Here is a 17,062-nt window from a genome sequence, read left to right as displayed (position 1 = left end):
TTTGTACCTTTTGATAGACACACATTCTATCAATGAAGGTAAGTAAGCTGAGACGTCCTAGAGGAGTAATACAGGTTATTCAGTTTGAGCATTGGTCCAGTAGCAAACAACAATTTGCTCTGCAAGATGTTTACTTACAACGACTCGCTGTAAATTTACGGTGGATCTTTAACTATCTTACAGTATTTCACAATAGCTGTAATACAAATATTACTCATCACCTGCAAAGCCCTAAACAACGTGGCCCCTACCTACCTCTCAGACCTCCTCCCCCTCCACGCCCCAACCCGTTGCCTCAGGTCCGCCAATGCTAACACCATGAAGACCACTAGGCCAAAGTGCCGGACCAAGCGCCGGACCTAGTACGACGGCCTCCCCTCTAGAACGCCCTCCCCATCCTAATCCGCCAGGCTCCCACCGTATCATCATTCAAACAAGCCCTCAAAACCCACCTCTTCAAACTTGCTTTCAAATGCTAACCTCATTCTCCAGTTCTATTTCATTTTTATTTAGTGTTTCTGTCTATTTCTCTTATCTGTATGTATGTACGTGTCTGTATGTATCTTTGCGTACCCATAAAAGTGCTATTAAAAAAAGTATTATTATTATTCATCCCTTTCATGTAAATCAGGGGTCTTCAACAGGGGATCCGTGGAGGTACTGCAGGGGGGGTTGCGAAATTTTTAGTTGATGAGACTATTTATTTATTTTTCAACCAATTTTTTTTCCACAAATTTAAATGTCTTCAGAATTGTCTTTATTGTCTTTAAATACACATTGACATGAATCCAACATATTGTAGCAAACGAATAAATTGATGGAGAAGACCTTATCTTTCAGTCCGCAATACACACATTCAGCCACCCACAGCAGCTCTCAAGCTGGGCACCGGTTCACTCACAGCTCCTTTCATGCAAATACGGCAGTACAGGCACCAGCCAATCAGATCGCGTTCATGCTCATGTCTAAAGAGCGCGAAGCTCAAAAATAAAAGATGGCGGACCGAACTCCGTAAAATAGGGGGTCCCTGCTCCATCTCGTCATAGTTAAGGGGACCTTGCCCTGAAAAACGTTGAAGACCCCTGATTTAAACAACAACTACTAGTTGTTACAACTACTACTACCGTTGTTAATAGTACTGAAAGAATCAGCCAATCAGAGCTCTTGTTGTGGGCACACCTGTAATGTTGCTGCTGCAGCAGTTGGGAGAGAGGTAGAATTTATGTGCAGCACTTTGAATTGCCAACTGTGAAGGCTTTAATTCCACCCCAATGTTTTTCTTTTTGCAATAGTGCACCGCATTACTCGTCATTTGATAATTTTCCTTCAACAAAATAGTGGTGAATAAATCTGTGGTTTACTTTACATCAGGGACAGTGCGAAGAACCAGAAGGATTTGAGGCCGTAAAGTGTCATTTATATTTAATTTGCATCAGAGTTGTGGTTTTGTTTGTTACTGCTATTTGTTTTGTTTATCATTTATTCGCTACTTTCTTGTGATTATTGTTCATCAGAATGGTATCACTTTTTCACGATATCACGATTTCCATATCTGTTATAGGTGAATAAATCTAGCCTTGACCTTTAACCTTGAATATTATTTGTTTAAATTGAAAAAGATTTTTTCAGCCATGAGATGATTAAATTCTCCATCATTTATCAAAGGTGATAAAATGAGCAAGAAATATTTATTACAAATATTGTTTTTTGACAAAGGAGTATGTTGCCAGATGTGGTTATAATGACAAAGACAATACATTATCAAACTACACACTACAAAAGTAGTTACTCCAATATAAAATACATAACACATAAATATTAATTTTATGTAACTTTAACTTATTTTGCAATATAAAAACTAATACTCAGACAATATACCTGTTATATACATGCTGGGCTCAACCCAGGTGTCTGGTGAGGAGTGTTCTGGAGATCTCAGTTAAAAGCAACTCGTAGGAAAAGGAACAGGGCACGGGTTTCTTGGATCAGTGTCTCATAACTTCCACCTTCCCGAATTTACAAGGCAGCACGGAGCCGATAGAAGCAACAAAAGTTAATCTGAGCCAGCAGATCTGCTTTGTTTTGGTCTGGAACCTGTAAAGCGCCGGAGAGAGCTGATGCAGAACATGTGTAATTGAGGCAACAATCTCACATCTACAAAATCTTTGCACAAAACCTGTTAAAAAATCTATTGGATTTACTGCAATCTGCACAGCTTTTGGATTAAAAGTTACTACTACTACTAGCTACTGACCTGAAGTCCACCAACTGAGACTTATTTGTATAAACCAGGACAAAGTCTTCCCAAATGAGCAGAGGAATACACAGATATCCACTATTCTTCCTGAACCTCAAGTTTTGTTGGACAAAGTATTCATGAAACGCAGGAATTGTGGTTCTCTCCTGTGGTTCTGTCTGGTGAACCTTCCAATGATCCACTTATCAGCGTTGGCTGCTTAACAGTTTAGTTTTTGGGTATGCTCGTCCATCAACGTTGTCTTGGCAGTCTCTCTTACTTTAGACAGGGTTTGCTTTGATTTTGCTCTTGATCCAGTCAATGTAATGGGTCACACGGGTGTAGACCCCAGGCTTATCCCTCTGCCCGCAGCCGTCGCCCCAGCTGATCACACCCATCAGAGTCATCTTGTCGTTGTTCCGACAGACAAGCGGGCCACCAGAGTCTCCCTGTGGGTCAACGCCAAGATGCGAAATGGAGCAAGAGAGAGAAAAAGGAATATTAAATTGAGTACATCAGCATTGATTTGATGAGGAGGTAGAAAAGGGGGGGAGCGTCCTCACCTTGCAGGCGTCGTCCAGGCCTCGGGTGTCCCCTGCGCACAGCATGTTGGATGTGATGGTGCGTTGGGACAGCACGTCTGGGACACAGCGCTCTTTGGGCCACAGCCGGACAAAACCTCTCTTGACCCGCTCGGAGAACTCCGCAGCAACTGTGGAGAGAGTTCTATTAGAGTATTCTATCCCCAAAATACTGCTGTTAATGGATTAGTGCAGAAGCTCACACCGCCCTCTGCTGGTCAGTCCAGAAAGAGATGCGTCTACAATAGTACTTGTGCAGAATTAAAGAGTACCCAATGTTTGCCTACATTCAAAGTCTTTTCCGTAGCCTGAGATCTCACACTCGGTCCAGTCAGGCAGGACCAACCCACGTTCAGGCAGACACGCGGGAAGAACCTCTGGAGAGTTTACAGCACAGATGCCAATGTCCGTCTTTAGCTTCAAGAGAGCTGCAAGTGGAATGTGACCAGAGGCAAAGTCAGGGTAATGCATTGGGGAAATGAGGGAGGATTTCAGTGTTTTATGAAGCATTTGCAGCCTACTTAAGGTTCCATATTATCACTGCTCAATTATCATCATAGCATAACAAAACTATGTTTCAAAAGCTGCTTTATACGGTGGCCCTGAATTGCACAATGCACAACGCAAATAGGAAAGCACAACGGCAAATAGGAAAACACATCGAAATGAACTCTTTACGGAAAGGGTAGGGCCTTATAGTAGAGGACGGACCCTTCTGATTGGACTGATTGGACCCTTCTCATCACAGGCTATCAGTCCTGCCTCTGATTTATTGATTGACAGAATATCTAGAAAGCGTCATTTCTCAGCTTTCAGAATCCGATTGTGCAAATAGTTAAGGAGTCACGGTAATTTGAATCCTCCATGTCACAGAGTTAAAAGACAGTCTGTCCAATCAGAAGGGTTCGTCCTCTGCTTCCTGCTATAAGGCCCTACCCTTTCCGTAACAAGTTACGGAAGTGTCGTTGTGTTTTCCTATTTGCCGTTGTGTTTTGCACTTCAGGGCCACCGTAGCTTTAAGTATATTACTATAGTGATAATTGAAGAGCGACAGTGTGGCAGTGGAAAGCAATGGCAAGTTAGTGGCAACTCTGTGGTAGGCAGTGGCAATCGCCAGTAAATCAGTGGCAAGTCTGCGGCGGGCGTCACAACGTCACGCTGAGTGGGCGTAGTTTTCCCAGAAATGGGCATTGTTTGTACGACAGGTCAGCTGCCTTAAAGTTTTATTTCATCTTATTTAAGACACGTGAGCCCCTCTTCTCGAGCTGAGACACCCGCGCCACCGTTTTCTTAGAGCAGGGGCTAATTTTAGGTTTGGACCAGATACTGCCCACTTCTATCTCAAGTCCTGGCGGGGTCTGTGTGCGGGGCGGAGGGGGGTTCGTAGCGTAACGGGTCTCAAATTAAAAATTTTATTTACAGCAGCTGACCTGTTGTACAAACAACGGCCGTTTCTGGGAAAACTTTGCTCGCTCAGTGCGCCGTTGTGACGCCCGCCACGGACTTGCCACTCACTTGCCATTGCTTGCTACTGCCACAAGGAGGATCTCGGCCCTGCTGTGATTAAATGCAATAAAAACACCTGAAATTATGCCTGTTAATGTTCACTCACCGATGTCGTTGTCAAATGTTTCGTTGTGGAATTTCTCGTGATTCCAGTACTTCTCCACCTTGAAAATCTGCTCGCTGCTGGAATTCTGCTTCCGAAATGTTCTTCCTAAAATAACTTCCAATTTTTTTGCTTTGTCACTGAAAAGAAAAAAAGACATTGAATGAATGGCCTTTACATCTTCTGCCGCAAACTAAAGACACACCTCTTCAGACTATACCTTGACTAAAAACACTAACAAATTGTTGCAACTAAATGTTTTACTTATAATGGGTCTGATGATGATGGCGAGATGGAGACAGGCCCCCTATTCTACATTTGGTTTGGTCCGCCATCTTTTATTTTTGAGCTTCGCGCTCTATAGACGTGAGCATAAACGCGATCTGATGAGTGCCTGTACTGTCGTATTTGCATGAAGGAGCTGTGAGCGAACCGGTGCCCAGCTTGAGAGAGCTCCTGTGGGAAGCTGAATGTGTATGTTGCAGACTGAAAGATAACATCTTCTCCATCAATTTATCCGTTCGCTACAATATGTTGATGTGTATTTAAAGACAATAAATACAATTCTGATTGTATAGACATTTAAGTTTGTGGGGAAAAAAATTGGTTTAAAAAACATAAATAAAAATAACTGTCTTATCATCCAAAAATTTCGCGACCGACCCCCTGGGTCGCGGACCCCCTGTTGAAGACCTCTGATCTATAGCTAAAGTTATAAATCGGATTATTTGATGAAATTGCACTTTCCTGTTTCTTGTTCTTTTGAGTTTGTATCCTTATGGTTAAAATGCACTTTGGATAAAAGCATCAGCTAAATGACATGTAATGTTTGTACAGTAGGGGAAAGTGGGGTGAGGTGTGCCAGTTTTTACTCAAAGTGACTTTAAAGTGAGGCCATGACAGTAAGCCTTCAACAAAAGGATATGCATATATTTCAGGATGTGGTGCATCCCCGAGAACAATAACTTTGGATCTGAAATATCCATAATATGGGATCGTCGTGGCGCAAGGGTTAGAGAAGGTGTGGTTGGTGGTTCGATTCCAGGCTGCCCCTTGTTCCATGTCGAAGTGTCCCTGAGCAAGACACCTAACCCCTAATTGCTCCCCGGGCAAAAATGTGAAAAAAGCCATGGGTTTAAAGTGTAATGTAAGTCGCTTTGGATAAAAGCGTCTGCTAAATGACATGTAATGTAATGAAATAAATTGTTTCAGAAATATAGCTTTTGGGGAAAATGTGGCCTTTGGGGCGAAAACGTTTTAAAAAACTAGCATGAAGAGCTAACATCATGCTAACTATAGCAGGGCTCCCAAGTGTCACGCATTGAGCGTCCCCGCAGCATCCACTGCAGACAAAATGTCACTCGAAGGTTTCTTGAAAAGTTGTGAGCCCATTGTGTAGCCTGCTAATGGACTAAAACATGTGTGAAATGTTTTCAAACGTGTCTATAATTGTTTAAACACTCAATCAAAAAACTTTCATTATAGAAATGTTACTTTTAAAGGAAATAAACAGTTTTTTGAGCAAAAATGTGCTTACCTCTCATGCCATGTAGCTTTTGGGAAAAATGTGGCCTGGCATGAAGAGCTAGTTTTTGATGAGTAAAATGGATAGCTTTTCAGAATTATGTGATCACATGACCAATTTCTTCTATGGTTTTCCAGAAACAGGGGGTGGATCTACTCCCCCCCTGGCACAAATCACCCCACTCTTCCCTATCAGTCAAAGGTTTGGACACATTTTCTCATTGTCCAAACCTTTTGAATCCTGTATATTTGTGTGTGTGTGTGTGTGTGTGTGTGTGTTTGTGTTTGTGCGTGTTCCTACTTGTCTTCGAAGCAGTGTGCAGCAGACAGGACCCAGCAGGAGTCAATGAGGACTCCTCCGCAGCGGTGAAAGTGCTTTCTGTGACGGGCCTGGTAAACATTGATGGCCACCTGCCATGGCTGCTCCGTGATGTCGCTCTCTCTACCACCGAACATGCGGAACAACGGCCGATTCAACGTGTTGTCTAAGCGTTGGCCGCATGTTGCTACGGACCGGGAAGGTTTGCAGCACGATGGTCAGATAAGCATAGAATTTCCACACATGCAACACATAGAAAATGAAGGTTTTTCATTGGATGCGAACATTTCTTACCTCCATTATTGTTGTTGGTGGTAGGGGCACGTGGGCCCAGAGTGCTGCTGATGGATGGACGTCTCGCTAAAAAAAAGAAAAATCCATTTCCATCCATGTCAGCTCTCCTTGTTTTAACATGCTGTAATATGAATAAAATAACTCACAGCATTTCGGAATGTCACACAGCTCCCACGTCAGCTGCATGCTCTTGTATGTGTGACACCACGGACCTGCATCACCGTCAGGATTCCTATTCGATGATGGAAGAAGAACACCATTGGAGACCTGAGTTACTCTAATACGTCTTTTGTTAGGGGAACCTATGACGATAAACAACGGGGCTGGCGGGTCTACCTGCAGAAGCTGTGGCTGCCCAGTCCCTTATCCAATGCGTCGGACCTCCACGCGTTGTTCAGCTTGTGCTTGACAGCAGGAGAGTCCCAGGGGAGGCAGCGCGAGCCGCTCTTCGCAACGGATGCCGTGCCTCGGTATGACCGACCGGAGCCCCGTAAACATTCTTTGTAGTCATCTACCCGCAAAACGTGCAAAGAGACGAAGTGTTTAAACGCTTGCTTAGCCAGATTTTATCCCGGCTTTTCAGTAAAGATGTACCTTCTGGACATTTGGTGATGGAACAAAAGTCCCAGGTGATCTGAGTGCCTTTATAGATATAACACCAAGGAGTGCTGTCGTGGTCAGGATTCCTGGGAGGAAGACGAGGAAGAAAGACATGGACAATGAGCAAGCACATTCATGGTTCACGTCAATGAAATTAAGTGAAACGGCTTTTCCTAAACTCAGAGTGTCCATCCACTTGGATTACCTGTTTTGGTTTCCTGTCGCTGTCTCTGACCCAGTAAAATCTACCTTGTATGTGAGTCGTGCTTTAAGTAACTGATTACGTTACAAAGATCGTATATTAGTCTGTGTCTTTTGAGGACAACCTGATCAATACATACATTTAACTGAATTGATACATTGGCAAACACATCTTTCTTCCAGGGTAATGAAATTTGACCAGCATGTTACGGATGATCAAATTTCCCACCTTGATTTAATCGCATGGTGACTATAAATCCTCGCAGTTTACTCCGGCGCTGAACAGATCGACGAGGCCACAACGTACCTGCAGAAGTTGTGATTGCCCAATCCAAGACCGCTGGCGTCGACTTTCCTAGCAGTGAACCTCCTTCCCCTCAGAGACGTAGCGTTCCAGTTGATGCACTGCGCTCCCGAATGGCTGATGCTCCATGTGCCGCGGTACCCTTCACCCTGCCCCACAATGCATTTCTCATTGGAGTCTGTTGGGGAAAAGGACAGCGCTAAATTGTATATAATGTCCCTTATTTATATGTGAGGATGAGAATTATTTATTTATTCTGACCCAATAAAGCAATGGTTCTCAACTGGTCTGGCTGCGGTATCCACCGTCACAACTTAATGACAAGCTGTGACTCAAATTTTCCGACCACCAGTCCCACCAGTTGAGAACGATTGCAATAAAGGATGTTTATTGGACCTGGAAAAATATAACAATAACATTGTTATTTCCTATATAGGACATTAAACTCTAATGACATTATGCAGTAATTTCTTCCCAATTAGAGCAGGTATGAAACAATGACCAAACATAAATGACGTTTGTAAATGCCGTCACAGTTATTGAATCTGGCCAATCATAACGTATTACTTTTTGGCTGAAGTCACTTGGCTGTGACCAGTGGGGTTTGTGTAATTATCCCATTGGGAGTTTGTCACCCGCAGAAACAAAAACATTCATATCCCAAAAAAGTCTTTCCATGGCTTAGGATGCTTTGCTCTAAACCACAGGGCCATGACACCTACTGTGTGTCACACAGTTCGACTGTGACTTTATATACAGTCACTGACCAATATGTAGAACGTGTTGATCAGTGTGGTCACCAGCCAGCTTATCATGGACATGACTGGGTTACGGGGCTAGTAATTGAATGCTAGACCTAAAGACCTGGGTTTACATTTTGAACCCCAAACTAAAATTGCATGTACTCAAAATGTAAATTTGGGGGATTTGGACGGGACAAAATAAGATGACACCTTGGACCCAACCTCTGACGTTAAGCAAGAGACGTTTGATGGATTGGCCATGACAGAGGCTGTGCCGTAGATCAAGGACTTTGTTCGAGCACTCACTGATCTCACACTGAGTCCCACTGTAGCCTGCAGGACACTGGCAAATGTAGTCCGAAGTGTACACGGCCTCCTTACAGGTTCCTCCATTGTAGCACTGAGACACGTAGCAGTCTGGGAGGGACAGACAGAGAGCCAGGTTAGTCAGTCATACGTCATCCAGTTCAGAACACTAATTATATAATCACAGACATGATTAATAGAGAGGTTTCAATTTGTGCGTTCGGCCTTGTGTGTCACATTTTTGCAGAAAGGTTTGTGCGCGTGGTTCATTCAGACTTTAAACACTCTAAAATGCTTTGCTTTTGCAAACACTGTCATGCCAATGAGTTTCTCTCTGGAGTGGAACGGGTGTTTTTTTTATTTATTGTTTTAACATTTCCTAAAGTCTGGTGTTGAGAATAACAGCGCCCCGCTCGTTCCCAGTGGTATGAGCTCACAGATGGTGCAGCTTGGCCGGCTGAATAATGTGGTTGTAATTTGTCTGAAGGTGGGGCGATCTAGCTTCACAGAATTCGTCAATGGGGGGGACGTGCGCACCACGGCTCGTCTGGCAAGAGTATTTCAAACAATCTCAGACTAAACTAGACCCAATGGAAACACAGGAAAGTCCAATGGCTCTACATTTGGAGGCACAGGAATAACTCAGGACTTGTGATTCTTGAGGCCAGGATGTCGACAAAAAGAAAATAATCATCTGAGGTCATAACAGCAAGTTAGAGGTAACGTGAAGTTGAAATGAAACACACAAGCATGGTCGGTGAGGCCGAGGCAAGCGGACTGACTGACAAATGAAAAAACAGGAGATTACATCGCCCACAAAAAAAGGGTTGGATCAGAAAGAGACAATTCACACTCACTGATGACGGGCACAATATGACAACGCTCTCGTCCTTTTAACGCACAACGGCAATACTCCACACGCTGTCCCCTCCATCGCAGCCAAGTGTCCCCAAAAATACGGACTGCTGACGTCTCAGCGTCCACACAATGTACTGAGAAGACACAAACAGTTAGTACACAGACGACGCAACAGGACACAGCAAATGGAAATTATTGTCACGGGTAAAAGAGGTTACAAACACAAATGGTGCAATAACTGTGAGGTACACAAACAAGTGAGTTAACGAATCTGAGGATGATGGTTGTGGTGGTGGTGGTGTTAATAGAAAAGACAAACAGTGTGTGGGGCTCACGGGAGGTTTCAAAGGAGGGTGAAGACTTCTGGACATGAATAATCAAAAGCGTTCTTCTGGCTGGCCGCCTGTCAGGCTCACCTCTGTAAAAACGAGTGCCTCTCTTAGAGCGGAGCAGCTCCACCTGCAACAGAGAACAGTATCTGTACAGCAGCAAATTGGAGATCATGAGCTATATTGTTTCAAAATGTTATAGTTCATAATTATTTACAGCCATATATATATATATATATATATATATATATATATTGGTCGACCATTTTTTGAAGTAACTCTCTGCATTTAAAATGCTGTCTAACGTTGCATCTTTAAATCAACACAGACCAAATGTATGTGTGTATGTATGGACGAAGATGTAGAACTTACATTGACCGCTAGGCAGCAGCAAAGAGCAGACAGGAGCAATATCAGTGTTCTGGTCATGGCTTCTCAGGTGGTCTTCAATTAGCTGAAGGCAGAATATAAGCAATAGCACATATTAGAAAGGAATAAAGACAATTTGACAAGCAAACGCAGTTAAGGTGGGCGAAATGTAAGCACTGACACCGAGAGGTGATGTTTGTGCTGCGTGACTTTGTCTACGTTTTATTGTATAGATCCTTTGTCATTTTTTCTTTGTTTAAATGCTGAGCTAACAATCACAGGAAAACCTGGTCCCCCCCCCCACCACCACCTCCCTCGTGCCTGAGGAGACCACTGGAGAGGAAAGGCTGGGAAAGGTGGGTTCTTGAAGTTGTGTTGACTTTTTAAACAAGACAGCAAGTTCTAACAACCTGCCCAGTTAAATTACAACAATATTGATTATTAATGAATCACTAACTTCCAAGAAAGCAGGTCGTCTTCAATTTAAGCCAGAAGGGAGACTTGAAACACATCAGAGACTTTCTGCAGCCTAGTGACCGCATTCCTTCTCTAACAGAGCAGAGCAGCAGCTGCGGGACGATGAAGTGACTCAGGACTTCATAAGTAAGAAAGCAGAAGCAAAAGCTCCAAGCGAGAACTAAACTCCCCCTAAATTTCCCCTTTCTACACCTGTAACGGCAAGTCTGATAACAAAGCTGTTCCTCTTATAGTTTTTAGAGGTTTTTAAAAGTACTCACTCCCTCAGTCAAGTGTGAGTAAATGTGAGTCACCAAAGGAGATGTGAGGGTGGGGGAGGGAGTAAAATGGAAAGGGAAAAAGTATAGTTGCACAAAATAAGGGCTGAAAAGCAGAGATGACATCAATATAAAAACATAGACACACATCCACAGTGTTCAGTACATGGAGCTAATCTTTACAGCGCCATACACGCAAGATTTACTACTTGAACTCATTGTTCAAGCAAAAATGTCCCTTTCAGGATTTGACTTAAAACACACATTAGCGCTCGCACACTCACCATTAAGAGGACGGGTCCCTTGAGAGCACAACTCGCCTCACTCAAATAAAAACACTGTTCCTCGCTTTTAAGCCCCCCTTCCTCCCCAAACCGAGCCTCACTGGCAGTGTGACGACAACAACACAAGCATTTTGTTTCCTTTGTGCAGCTGCTGAGCTCCGTCCCCCCCACCCCACCCCACCCCCCGGCCCTGTCAGCTGAAAACACATGTTTCCTGCTGAAACCCTGTGTGCTCGGGGCCCCGGGTAGTCAGAGACGTGCAAACACAGAGATATAGAGATATACTCCACCATTTTTATCTGAGGAGCAGTGGCCCTGTTTGGGCGCCATTACTCTGCTACAACCACACAACCTTCTTTGGTTGCCAAACCTACAACGTTTAATGCATGAAGAAAGACATGACACTTCTAATTTACGGCCTCTCTTTCAATAAATGTACTATAAAGCTGAACTAACTTCTTAGAGGTGATAAGCTTTTGGAAACGCTGGCCAAAACATATTTTTTGTGTGTGTTAGTTTGGCATTTATATGACTTACTGGGGTATGAAACCTCTTCCCAGCTTCACCGTTTGATGTGCTGACCGGGATCTTTTTCAAGAAAGGGGAGTTATTTGAAGGAGTCAAATATGACCCATTAGAAAGGGTGTTCATCTGCTGGTGTAATATTACATACAAAGGGCTTGGGAACAACAAGTAGATAAATAGGCTATACAAGCTGTACAACAACTATTCAACTACAAATCCTTCAGGTTTTACTCGAGTCATGCTGAGTTAAAGCATTTGTCAGTAATAGTTGAAACACAGAGGAGAGTGTGGTCTCTGAAAACTGAAATGAAAACGTGTTTGGAATCAGCAGCAGCCAGACTGTGAGTCAGCAGCAGCTTCACGCCAGCAGTTTTCGAGAGGCACCACGTGGACAGGGCAGACGCGTGCAGTGGGCGATAAGAAAGACACACACAAACACGCTCACAGGGTTTTTATGTACAGAACACTGAATGTGCCACGCCGATGTCAATCCATTTCTTATTAGCTTAGTCAAAGATACTCTTAAGCGCTAATCTTGCCATTGAATGACAATTCAATGAATTTCCCTGCAGCCATTGGCGAGGATGTGTAACGACAATGGCGTTCTGAGGCCGTGAAGGTCATAGGTGAGACATTCTCGACTTCCAGGAAGGAGGCCCCGCCCAAAAAATCTGACAATGATGAGAGCAGTTAGACGGCGCTCCGGCACACATAGTTTCCATCTGCCTGTGAATTTCAAGTTAGGGTTCACTGCACACTTGAAAGCATCTCTGAGGTTTTTCTTTTCCTGACTCTCTTCAATGCCAAATGCCCAAGAAGTGTCGCCACTGCTAGAACCTGGTGGGACGGATTGGTGGAGGAAACACCTTCACGGGAACCGTTGTAGCTCTTTTACCGTCTTGTTTCCTGTGGCGCCGAAGTTGGTTTTCTTACAATACTTCCCTGAGAGCTCGACAATCGTGGGCTTTGATTGTGAAATCAAAAAGGAGGTTGGCAGCGGCTGCAAATCTGAACCTGACAGCACGCCTCGAAACTCACTTGACCTGTTGGGATCCCCAAACTTGTATTCAACCGACACAACAGCATCAGTTTCGGCGCCTTCATTTAAGAGTTTTGCGTGTTTGCTAATGATGCATTGTGACATGCAATGTCTTGTCTGTAAGCTGCTTAGCAGAAATTATACATTCTTTATTCCGGGAGTTTTCAACCAAGCTGAAAAAAAGGTCCCACGAACAGTGGGCCACATTGTTGCACTGCACAGCTTTGCTGTGTGCAACAACACAGAGCCTTGCATTCCTTATCAGACAGAAAAAACTCACACGAAACTGCTCACAAAGCCAAGAGAGGCAAGTAGACAGAGGAGATGTTGACGACGTCACAATTCAGTAAATGGCAACTGTATGAAAACCTCCTAACAGGGAGGATATGAAACTAATTTGGAGAGAGGAAAGAAGGAAGGATACAACAAGAGGGAGAGAGAGGGAGATCAAATTAAAAAGGTCCAAAGAAAGACTAGAGACAGTACTCCTGAGTCATCTCAGCTTCCTGGACTACACAGGGCAACCTGGCGGAAGAGACACAGATGAGGCATTGATGGGATCTCGAACTGGTAATCGAGGCCATAGAGTGAAAGATGAAGTTTAGGAATAATAGAGATCTTTCTTTTTTTAATTGAGTGAAACTTTAATTGCAGCTCAGTGTTGGTTTCAATGTCATCCTTGGGACCAACTGTTCCCATAACCTGGTATTATCCTCCCTCTGACCCACGCTTAATGTTACAGCGTCTGATCTTGTGAGTCACATCAGCGCAGCGCACAAACAGAGCCAATCATGCAGCCGGGAAAGGCAGATACTGTAATGGATATACAAACTCCTCTTTCTCTCAACGAAATGACGGAGTGTATCAGCGCTTACGGATTCCAGTGTGGGCGGGGGGGTTCCTACTCATTAGCCTGATAAAATGCTGCATGTCAGTGATCCTGTGCACAGATACACACTCCAGTATCGCAGCATGTTCCTCGATAACACACACACACACTGAGTCCAGCAGCGAGGTACAAAATCTCTGTGTTCCTGTAACATTTGTGTTGTGTTACTAAGCAGCGGTTTGGTTTTCCCGAGGAGCAAAGAGCGATTGTGTGACGGCGGTGAGGAAATATTCCCACGGTGGGTTGAACAGGTGGATGTGGATAGAGGCAGAGAGAGAGGTAACTAGAAAGCTGACCCAGAGAATGTCACAATAATCACAATAAATATCCAGCATATACAGCATGTGAGAATTTAATTGATTATTACGAGTAGATGACTATATACGGTGTGGAAGGAGACATTATTCATATAATCATAGCTGGATACTATTCTGTAATGATGTAAAATGATACATCATTATACAATAGTTTCCAACTATGATTATTGCTTAATAATAATATAATAATTAGTACTGGTTGTTGTATCCTAATTGGTTTTAATCTAATTTGATCTCTTATCAAATAAAGTGCATCCAAGCTTGGTGATCATCATCTTATCTATCCCATGAACTCCACAGCCTTACATTGTAATAATGCTGCAGGATTCAGGATGAAACACATAAGAACTCTCAGGAGAAAAACAGCCCAATGCATGAGACATAAAGAAAGAATATTTAAATAACAGATTTTGAACAGCTCTCACCAATTAGAAGTCTTGCGGGCCCCTGACTTGTCCTCAGTGTCTCTGTAGCAGGACTCGTCGCTGGTACTGAGCTCATGGCCCCATCTCTTCCCAGTATTTATCGAGGAGGCGGTGGAAGGGGAGGGCCATCCGAGTGACGTCGCAGCAGACTGCTGGGCGGACCGTCCCAAAACTCCTCTTAGGAGGTGCACACTGGTGCGAATCACACTAACAGGACAAGATCTGCTCTGGAATTTTATCAGGAAGTCTTTAAAAGGGCAGGAATTCTAAATTGTGTAAACACAACAGCCAGTGTTTGTATCCTGGGTTTTGTATTATTTATAATAATCCACAAAACTTGTAAAAAAATACTATATGTACATTAATTGAGTTTAATATAAATAATCTAGTCAATTTGGTATATGGGGAATGCTTTTCTTTGTGTTTATTCTATGGAACATTCATAAGAAGCCTATTTGTTGATATTGTTATGACAGGATAGGATAAATGTTATTGATCAGGTAAAGATTTGTATCCAAACAAAAAGCAAGGACAATCAAATGCAAAATGTTTATATGGGAAGTAACCTCATAAAACAAGAATAGCTTCTAGAGTATAACTATCCAGCCTATTTGATCATATTGTTGTGTTTTTGACCAAGCTTTTTAAGTGACTCTGATGTGTGTGCGGTGCATATAAACTGATCTGCAGTCTGTGGATGGGTGCGGGTAACACTGTATCTGTGTCTGTGCAAGTTAACCTCCTGGCACCAGGAGCCATTTGTTGCAACCACAAACCTTGTCATCCAACCCGTCCCCTTCCTCAGGAAATCAGTCACAATTAGCCTTCTAAGAATATCACCATCCCTTCTTAGTATTCACAGGGATTTTATTTGTATTGGATAATTCCCGCTCACGTTTTTACTGTCTGTTAACACTGTATTAAATAGCTGAGGACATACTTGAGGATGTGATGGGCGGTGGTTGCTGGTTTGGTGCCTTTCCTCTTTGTTTCCATCTGTGTTACATTAAAGCTTCCTCCCACATCTTAATGAAGAAAATCCCTCACATAAATACATAAAAAAAAGAACTTATTATAGATGGCCCAAAACTTTGCATTAGATTGTGTTCCTTCAGCACCATTATCTCTTTGAGTTATGAATGCATTTAAACACAACCAACCATGTACTGCAAGCCTCCTCTCTCGTGTTAAAGTTGAGTACTTAAATTATCCCTTTTTTCTATTGCCCTCTAGTTATGCAATGCTTGGTAGTTAAAGGCATTTCAAAAACAACAAACCGCTGTTTTAAACACTTTTGTTTGCTGTCTGATTGTGCGCGGAAATGGTTTCACAATTCCTCAGTTTGAGACACTCCACAACCATAAACATATAATGAAGGTATGCAGTCTGTCCTGGTTCAGTTTCTCAGGTATTAGTCGCTGCGCACAGGAAAAAAGTAAAATTAAGCTACACACTGGGATATCCTAGTATGTTTTAAGCTAAGGTAACTACCTGTTGGCTTTAGAGTGACATTTAGAACACACATATGGCAGTGGTATTGACATTCTCATAAAACTGGAGCTTTAAGCAGGAAGGCAAGTAACCATTTTCGGCAGAAATGTCAAACTAGAGCACAACTTAAATGCTACCTTTTTCTTTGCACACATCGACACCTACAAACTGGTATGTACACATTATGCTCCAATCAGGGAATTTGGGGAATGGGACTACTTATCTATATGAGGAATTGTGCAAGGAACGGTTGCTGCTAGCAATAGAATGTTTAGCCCAGATGACGTGTCGTGGTGAAATCAAAACATGAATTTCATGGAAAATAAACACGTGAAGATAATTGCGGACAACAGTAGGACTTTTTCCACAGCCTATGTTTACATGCTCAAACAAAAGTAAATAAAAAAACAAAGGTCTTTCATAATAAGTTTCTCTTAACTTTTCTATTGTGCATGACTGTGCTCACACTTTGAAAAGAGCAGGAAGCAGCATCATGTTTTTATAGTATTTACTAAGTATAAACAAGAAAGTTGTTTTTTTTCTAACAAACATTTGTAATCTGACAGTTAACGTCAGAGGCTCACTCAAGTAAGTAAATACATACAGATGAAACTTGTGGGTTGAGTCAGAGTGAGCTATTGGTCTTCACGCATGTATCCAAGAATAACAGGTTACAAAATAAAGAAACATCCCTGCTGTACTCTGGAAATTCTGAAGTGCACCCTCTCAAGCTACAACATCCGTTGGATTGTCAATGATGACACTGTAAAACAAATTAATTAAGAATGTTACTGAAATTAATATTTGACATGAAACGGCACAAATAGGTATCTTTTGGCTTGGTTTTAACATCTTAACCTAATTGAGACATTGGATGATCTATGTGATTAGATCTGGTAAACCTAACCAAGAAGAAAGTAATAAGATTTGTTTTACAAAATGGTGTTAGCAAATCGTTTGAGATATAGTATTTGGACCTTGTGAGTAATATAAATTGATACAAGCACTGCAAGACAAGATACACAGAAGCAAAATATTCGCAGAATTGAAAATTTAAATTAAATTTTTCTAAGAGACGTTTTGAA

The 17,062-nt window shown here is 42.7% G+C and overlaps 1 protein-coding gene across 6 annotated transcripts in view; it reads right to left on the bottom strand.

Annotated features, from left to right (window-relative positions):
• Positions 1–1,636: 1,636 nt before the first annotated feature.
• The window catches only part of plat (plasminogen activator, tissue), a 16,135-nt gene continuing 709 nt past the window's right edge, over positions 1,637–17,062 (bottom strand). The window contains exons 2-16 of one of the 6 annotated variants that reach the window (XM_078087010.1): positions 14,487–16,740; positions 10,277–10,358; positions 9,992–10,034; positions 9,575–9,709; positions 8,718–8,828; positions 7,672–7,846; positions 7,158–7,249; positions 6,900–7,074; positions 6,710–6,795; positions 6,564–6,629; positions 6,252–6,456; positions 4,430–4,566; positions 3,105–3,245; positions 2,800–2,948; positions 1,637–2,685 (exon numbers count right to left, since the gene is read on the bottom strand). In XM_078087010.1, coding sequence (XP_077943136.1) covers positions 2,518–2,685; positions 2,800–2,948; positions 3,105–3,245; positions 4,430–4,566; positions 6,252–6,456; positions 6,564–6,629; positions 6,710–6,795; positions 6,900–7,074; positions 7,158–7,249; positions 7,672–7,846; positions 8,718–8,828; positions 9,575–9,709; positions 9,992–10,034; positions 10,277–10,333 — 1,740 coding nt within the window. In that variant the 5' untranslated portion in view covers positions 10,334–10,358; positions 14,487–16,740 and the 3' untranslated portion in view covers positions 1,637–2,517. Of the gene's footprint in view, positions 2,686–2,799; positions 2,949–3,104; positions 3,246–4,429; positions 4,567–6,251; positions 6,457–6,563; positions 6,630–6,709; positions 6,796–6,899; positions 7,075–7,157; positions 7,250–7,671; positions 7,847–8,717; positions 8,829–9,574; positions 9,710–9,910; positions 10,035–10,276; positions 10,359–11,291; positions 11,462–14,486; positions 16,741–17,062 lie in introns of those variants that run through there. The other 5 variants (XM_078087007.1, XM_078087011.1, XM_078087008.1 and 2 more) reach the window with 5 other exon arrangements.

This window comes from Gasterosteus aculeatus, chromosome 13 (genome assembly GCF_964276395.1).
Source record: "Gasterosteus aculeatus chromosome 13, fGasAcu3.hap1.1, whole genome shotgun sequence".
Classification (NCBI taxonomy): Eukaryota; Metazoa; Chordata; class Actinopteri; order Perciformes; family Gasterosteidae; genus Gasterosteus; species Gasterosteus aculeatus.
Note: the sequence above shows the minus strand (reverse complement) of the source record. Positions and strands in the feature narration are given on the sequence as shown.